The sequence below is a fragment of the Tasmannia lanceolata genome, unplaced genomic scaffold (genome assembly GCF_043159265.1).
Source record: "Tasmannia lanceolata isolate RefF3 unplaced genomic scaffold, GAP_Taslan_0.1 ptg000044l, whole genome shotgun sequence".
Lineage (NCBI taxonomy): Eukaryota > Viridiplantae > Streptophyta > Magnoliopsida > Canellales > Winteraceae > Tasmannia > Tasmannia lanceolata.
In genome coordinates, this window is record NW_027518721.1 from 21,917,724 (window position 1) to 21,926,118 (window position 8,395).

At 37.0% G+C, this 8,395-nt stretch overlaps 1 protein-coding gene across 3 annotated transcripts in view; it reads right to left on the minus strand.

Moving 5' to 3' along the window:
* LOC143863607 (aluminum-activated malate transporter 9-like) overlaps positions 1-6,247 on the minus strand; it is a 36,295-nt gene extending 30,048 nt beyond the window's left edge. The window contains exons 1-2 of one of the 3 annotated variants that reach the window (XM_077374324.1): positions 5,834-6,247; positions 544-681 (exon numbers count right to left, since the gene is read on the minus strand). In XM_077374324.1, the coding sequence (XP_077230439.1) occupies positions 544-681; positions 5,834-6,206 (511 nt within the window). In that variant the 5' untranslated portion in view covers positions 6,207-6,247. Of the gene's footprint in view, positions 1-543; positions 682-2,496; positions 2,993-5,833 lie in introns of those variants that run through there. The other 2 variants (XM_077374325.1, XM_077374326.1) reach the window with 2 other exon arrangements.
* Positions 6,248-8,395: the final 2,148 nt, after the last annotated feature.

Genomic DNA, 8,395 nt, shown 5'->3' on the forward strand with positions numbered 1-8,395 from the left:
CTTGATGGGCCTGCGAACCATTTGACCCACCGATCCGACCGGTCCACCTTCATCTTGATCCAATGGTGCAGATCAAATCTGGAAAAATTAAAGGCTCCAATCGCTCCTCGCGACGTTGCGTACGTGCGAAGTGCAAAGTGCGCCTAAAAAAGCGCCAATAAAGCGCCACTATGCGCCCTATAGCCCATTGCCCACGCCGCGCGCGCGCGTGTGCGAACGGTGCGTTGCACCGTCCCGCGGGTCCAACCCAATGTGCAATCAATAAGAGTTAGAAAAGGTAGTGCTTTATAAGCCCTTCTCTTTCTTTTCTCTCATCCGGTACGGGACTATCTTTTCAACTACACTTCTACATCCTTTTGTAAAAGCAAATATTTCCAAGAAAACATTTTCTTTTTCCCAAACGCTTTTGATAAAACATTTTCCAAAACACTAAAACATGTAATATACATGATTTTAAAAATGCAAAATCACTAACAAAATATATATAAATAATTCTCTTCTACATGTATAGATTAAACAAGAAGTGGTGAGACAACAATAGACCTGCGATGAAGATGCTGATAACGATAATTAGTTCCTCATAATCTCCGGCCAATATGGACAATTCTGCGATGCCGAGAGCAAGCCCTCCTGCAAATAATGTGCCTAAACCTCGATTGAATCCTTTGCTAAAGGTTGCACCTACAGATAAAAAAAATACCCAAATGGACAATGAGATTTGATTCTACAAGGGCCATGAAAATATGGATTTCAGTACTCATGGAGATACAAAAATGGGTGTTGGCAGATGACAATTAGAGTCTAATTCTATATAGGCCATGAAAATATGGATTTAAGTACGGTGATAAAAAAAATGAGTGTTGACAGATGACAATGAGAGTCGATTCTGTATAGGCCATGAAAATATGGATTTCAGTACTCACGATGTTATGTGCCTAATTGGCCGTAACACAAATAAACAAAACAAAAGATAGAAAAGAGGTCAAGAAAGGTTGATTCAAGACAACCAGACCTCCTAACGGTTCAATTTGAGAGGAACCATAACTCTCATAAAACATGAGTTCCTGTTTTAATTGCAAATTCTCTACATAACTCAACTCAACTCAACAAAGCCTTTGTCCCAAACTAGTTGGGGTTGGCTAATGAAGCCTTTGTATGCAAATTCTCTACATACAACTCCTTAAATACCAGCACAAAAGTGTGCCACTTCACTAACCCATTTACCCACTTTCATGACACACGATAAGTAACCAACACCCACACATCTAAAATGCATAATCTTATAATAACTACATTTTTTTTTGTATCTTATAATAATAATAACTACTTTGTAACTACATATACACCATAACATGTACGTAATTATTATGTATCACACGTAGATGTAAAAATGGGTGTTGACAGATTCACCATATCATCAAATTAATCCTAGTCACCTTGGCATACAAATACATTTACTGAACAAAACAGTTCCCAACATAATTCGGAAAAGTAACAGTTACATGCCTAATTGGCCGTAACACAAATAAACAAGGAAAAAGATGGAAAAAGAAAGAGAAAAAGGTTGATTAGAGGCAACCATATGTTAGCTAACCAATACGCCAAAAGCTCCAGAGCTGACGGAACACATTAGGCAATGCCCTTTAAACCTGTCCCATACTAGGCTGGGTCCCACCTAGTCCCATACATCGGAGGAACCCCCACTTAGGATCGTAACATTCCACCACACACTTTCGCATCCACTATCCCCGGTAGCCCTCTATGAGTTCTTTCACTCTGGCCTTTTTCCAGGTAGCCTTTCCACAGGTCGCCCCGTCCATGATAGTAACTGCTATGATACCAAATGTTAGGTACCTTACCAATACACCAAAAGCTCCAGAGCTGCGTTAGGCAAGGCCCTATAAACCTGTCCCATACCAGGCTGGGTCCCACCTAACCTAGTCCCATACCTAGGCAGGCCCCCACTCACGACCGTAACATACCTCCTAACGGTACAATTCGAGAGGAACCTGATAGAACACCGTTCAATCAGAAAAGAAAATAGGGAAGAAGAAGATAGAAAAAAGGGAAAGAATGAGTTAATTCGAGGAAACTCGACCTCCAAGATGCAAACTGCACTAAATTTGATTATTCCTTGCTCAAAAAGCCATACGGCATCTACATTTTATAGAAAATAGGGATATCAAAATAGGAAATATGGATCAGCAGAATAGGAAATAAGAAAATAGAAATCAAGCTTAATTAAAATCTTCTAAAAAAAGGAAAGTGATCCTAACATAACCATGACTCTCCTCAAAACAAAGTTTCTTTTCCACTAAGATATAACTTCTTAAATACAAGCACAAATGATTGCCCACATCATACATCGCACATAATCAGTAACTAACACTCATAACCCTTAAACACATACACACAACAACATAATAACTAAATTACAACAACCCCATAAACACCATAATTATAAACACAAAACATGAACTGGGTTTTCTTTCATACCTATGCTGAATTCAAACACGGTGACAACGGTAAGGATTGCCCAGACGGAATAACGGCTCAAACCCCTTAAGGGTTCTTTCAAGAAGATCAAAAGAGATATGAGAGTGAGAGCCAAGCCCATCTTAGCAGAAAATATAACCTTGCGAGGGTCAGAACGTCCAAATTCCCATCCTTTAACAACTAATTCTTGCACAAATTTAGATGATTTCACAAACCCATCAGAGATTCTCTTAAAATAAGGATATTTCGATCCTTGATTCTCATCCAATGAGTCAAATCGGAAGTCGAGAACGCTCTCTTTCTGAGAAAGGAGCCTCTCTTTACTCCTTTCTGCAAAATTGTATCTAAACGAACCCACCTTAGCCAACACCATATCGAAAAATCGACAATACAAGAACGAAATCTTAGTTTAAAAGAAAAAAAGAGCAAAACCCAAATCAATGAATAATTGATTGGGATGAAGAGAGAGTGGATTAAAAACAAGTTGGAAAAGGAGAGAGAGTTATCTTCTTTTTATTGCGTTTGGTTTTGCTTTGTCTTTGATTCCTTTATTTATCTAGTCTCGATCGTACACGTGTCCGATGGGTGGGATACCAAAGAGAAAGGATTTATATGTTTTTGGATGCAGTTTAAATCATTGGATTAGTTTAAATCTCGGGATTATAAGTGTTTGTTTATGGTAAAAGGGGGTGATTAGATTAAACTTGTTGAAACTATTAATTTAGGAAAATGTTATCAGCACTACTGTATTTTGATGAGGGCACTCCTCACTTTATTAAAAGTACGGTATGGCCCTCATCATAGGATGATCCAAACCGTCCATTAGATGGGCCACAGCCTAAATAGCTTGTGTCCCAAAAATTATTTCCATAAGTTGATCTTAACCCTCTGATCTGAATGTTAGAGGGTTGATCCTAACCCTATATAGATCGGATGGTTAGGATCAACTTATGGAAATGATTTTTGGGACACAAGCTATTTAGGCTGTGGCCCATCTAATGGACGGTTTGGATCATCCTATGATGCGACCCATACCGTACTTTGCATAAAGTGTGGAGTGCCCTCATCAAAATACAGTCGTGCAGATAACATTTCCCCATAATTTAATATCACAAAGTCTCACAACGATCTAAGGTATAAATAAAGTAGGGGATCGATCATAACATTCTCTTCTACTGTAAAGATCTTCAGGCCCAACATAAAGATAACTTTAGGTGACAAAAGTTAGTCATCAATACACAATCTTATGTTTAGTAAAGTTATTAATAAAATTAAGTAACTATTAGCTTACCTAATCAACCTACTCCATAATTATATTATTAGCAAGCTTATCAACATGGATATACAAAAAACGTAAACATGGTTCAAATAAGTCAATTAGACATTCTGATTCTTATTACAATTCATATTATCTACACAAAATCAAATGGAGTAACAAAAAATAACCATAATGTTAGGATCAATAAATTAAAATGTGATTACACTAGTATATTTGAATACCTAATACAAATTGCCACTATCATAGGCTGTCAAAAAAAAAAACCAATCATCCTCGTGCGTGCTACATGCTTTTTTAAAGAGCTCTGGTGATAAGCCTTTAGCTAGCGGATCCGCCTATATAAGTGCAGTGCTTATGTGCTCCATCAACACGTACTGATTCTGAATTCTTTTCCTCATAACAAGATATATACTTAAAATTTGTATCCTTTGACCAATTTCTAGACTTGTTATTGGAAAATAATACCACAACACAACAGAATTTTTGGCTTTCCAAATGAATCAATCATCCAAAATAAAAGTCTACTGATAAGGCATGAACCGAAGCCTGAGAACATGCAATAAATTTTGTTTCTATGATGAATTTAATGCTTCTCTAATACACAGGACTTCCTGTAAGTATAAAAAATATATCTAAAATTCACATAGGTAGCACATGTTAAAAGTATAAAAGATAAATAACACCTTTCTCCAATAGCTTAAGCTTTTGAAGAAGTTGGTAAGTTAATATGGTATCAGAGCTAAAGGTCTCGAGTTCAAACCTCCCGGATAGCAAAAAGCAAAAATCCGCATGCAATGGTCGGCCCAAAGTGGGACCACATGTGCCACGTGTTTGCTAAGTGGGCTACACGTGCGGAGGAGCGTTAAAGTATAAAAGATAAATATTGCCTTTCTCCAATAGCTTAAGCTTTTGGAGAAGTTGATAAGTTAACAGCACATGATTAAATCTCTATATATGCATGATTTCCAAATGTCTTCCATCAGAATTTCCCCTTATTCATCCCTATTATGTTCCTCTTTTACAGATTCACATGACTTAATGAAAAATCTGCTCAGATCCACCTCATTATCTGATCGGATACTGAACATATATAAGACACCAACTTCATGGATTATATATGGACAAAAACACACTCGATGTTTCAAAGATTCAATATAAATGAAGAGGTAAAATAATCAAGAAGTCCATGATCCTAATGTAGGAATGCCAGCCAATGTTCTATTAAATAATGGGCCCACCATGGATGCCCAATGGACCAAAAAACTTTCAGTTAAGATGATCTTATCGGTCAAACTGACATCCCATAAGGGCCTGCATATCTTATCCAGGCAAAACTCAAATTTCTTGTAGTGCCTAATAGGGTAATAGGCTCTAATTGAGGCCGTCCATTTTAAATCTCCACATATAGAGGGATTAGGATCACTCTAATCAGAAGATTTTTAAGGCATGGTTATCTACGTGGGGCCCAACAAATGGTTTGTTTAGATCACCCAATTCTGTGGACCCACTTCTTCTTTTTTTTCTTTTGCTACAATCCAATGTCTCCGAGTTCACCATATAAAGAACAGATTTGCTAGTCCACTAGCTTTTTCCAACTATATTTCATGCAAGGATGTTGTTAATTATTGTAACTTTCACGTGATAGTATCAATGCTTTTTATTAAATCATGGAAGTTTATTTGATTTACATTTCAATTCGGTTAACAGAATTAATCTTTAATTGAAAATATTTAATAAAAATTAAAATCGATGTAAATTGAGAAAATTAATTCAAGAAAGGAACTGATATTTCATACTAAGTATAAATAAATGATTAAATTAATAGCACGAATTCTAATAGCTTAAGCTTTTGGAGTAATTGGTTGTTTCACAAGGTATGAGAGCTATTGCCCCGCTTCAAGTCTTGGGCTCAAAACCCAACAATTTCTTGATATTAAGCCAACAAAAAATGGAAGGGCCAGACATGAGGGGAATAGTGAAGTATAAATGATTGAATTAATAACACGAACGAACTCTAATAGCTTAAGCTTTTGGAGTAACTGGTTGTTTCACACATACCAATGCTGAATTCAAAGATGAGGACGACGGTGAGAATCGCCCATACGGAATAAAGGCTCAGATCCTTTGATGGTTCTTTGTAGAAGATCAATAGGGATATAAGAGCGAGCGCCAAACCCATCTTGGCAGAAAATATAACCTTGCGACGATCAGAACGTCCGAATTCCCATCCTTTGATGGCTAATTCTGGCAGACGTTTTGAGAAATTCACAATCCCGCCCCATGGTCTTCGAAAACAAAGGCATTTTGATTCTGAGTTCTCATCCAACGAGTCGACTCGGATCTCGAGAACGCTCTCCTTTTGAGAGAGGAGTCTCTCTCTACTCTTTTCCACAAAATTGTATCTAAATGAGCCCACCTTCGGCACCACCATATCTTCAATTGAAGTTGGAGAGAGAGAAAGAGAGAGAGAGAGACTTTCAATTGCAAATCGTGATCTTATCCTAGAAATAAACAAAGACATGAGAGAGAGAAACTGAACTACCATTCCATTATCAACTGATCTCCAAGTCAAAGCAGTCCCACCGACTACAAATATGTTCCATGTCCAACTACCAGTTTTAAATCCCCAAATTAAGTTTTAAATATATCTATTAATAATAGATTAGTAGTAAGCAGTGAAACATTCTCCTCGAATTAGTTCTTCTCTATTTTCAGCTACATGATTTTTTTTTTGAATGGCAGATTTTCAACTACTTGATTAGTAATAAGAATGTTAGGATTGCTCTTTGATTTGTTCTTCTCTAATATTGTATTGCTCTTCACTCTCACTGGTGGGAATGATGGGGCCCACAAAAAAATGGGGGGCAAAGTATATGTAGGGGCCACTTGCTCAAATTATCCAAACCATTTATTTCCTAGGCATTGCTGTGGATGGACCACTAGCAAAGTCCGTTGTATTGGACTATTCTAACCCTTCAATTAATAGAGGCTTTTTGTTGAGAAGTCTGTGGGGTAAAATCGATTCCATCATGCACAAACAAATGGAAAACTAGAAACAAAAGCAAACCACAAGATGAAAACTGAGATTTTATGCGGTTATGTGAAGATGTCTATGTCCACAGGCGAGAACATGATCTTCCACTTTGAGAAAGCAAAATAATAAAAAAGGGGTATGCTAAACTAAAGGGTGCCCTCGGAAAAATGGGCTGAAAGGGCAAACCAGTAAACCGCAGCCCTTTCCCTTTCTATCTCAAAAGACTGTATACAAGGGTGGCCCAAGAAAAATCCTCAAGAGAAAAACCCAAACGGATACACTTCCTTTGCAACACTCTACGGGCGTGTTTTTTTTTTTTTTTTTTTTCTCGGTCTTTATTTGCAGTAAATTGGAGGGTTAGAATTGTTCAATAAGGTGGATTTTGCTCCATGGCCCTTTCATAGCAAAACCTAAGAAATAAATAGTTTGGATGAATAAGCAGGTGTCCCCACTTGTACTTCTGCCTGAGAAAATATGTGCATTCATTGTATAAGAACATATCTCGTTGTTTTATTTCTGCCATTAATTAGAAGCCAAGGGGACCACGACCAGCCAATTCAGTTTTAGCAGGTGTTGTTGAGTCATTCACCCACCTCGTCTGTGTTGCTTTCTGTGATAAAATAATGTTGAAGATGTAGGGTGGATAATATTATTTCAAAAAAGTGCTTAGTTGTAAAGTAACTTTAGCAAAATCATAAAGTGGCCAACTTTTTAAAGGACCCTTTTAAAGAAACTCCCAACAGATAAGGAACCTTTAAAATAAGGCAAGAGGAAGCAGAATGAATTAAAAAAAACGGGAGTGATAAATCGACCCCCCAATGTGTCTCATGGGGGGTCGATTTAAGATATTTGGGGGTCGATTTATTACTGCCCAAAAAAAGACTTAAAACTGGGTAAGAAGAAGGAAAATAAAAGAAGAAAAAATGGAAAAATATATTCCTTAAAATATCTTAAAAAAAGAATAAGAAGACAAATAGAAAATAAATGAAATAAATCCTAAGAAATGAGAGCAAGAACGCACATCCCATCCTCAATGTATGTTTACTCTTAGGGTACACTACAACAAAGTTGGGTCTTAGTGGTGGTTCAAAACAGATGATAGAAGAGTCATTAAATATATCGGGGCAAGATTTTCTGTCGGTAAATGATTGGGAAAATGACCAAATAGAAGGGGTTTCTACTGACTATGATATTTGAAGAGGGGTGTTTTGTAAATCACCAATCAAGAGTGCATATGACTAAAATGCCCTTGATTCTCTCTCTCTCTCTCTATCAAATCACCTTTTTGAAATGATTACATTTAGAATACAAATCCCAAAACCCACCTTTTTCTCTCTTCTTCTTCTTCCTCCCACCTACGTACGTATGAAAAACCCAAAAACCTCCATTTTTGAAACCCAAAAACCTCCATTGTTAGATGCCAAAAGCTCTATTCTATTGCTGAAAACCTCATTTTTAGATGTCAAAGCCTCCCTAACCCTTCATTGCATTGGAAAACGCCTCAATTTACAACAACTATTGCAAAAAAACGTTATTAGATTTCGAAATCGCAAAAATCTTCACTAGAAACCATCATTCCATTGCAC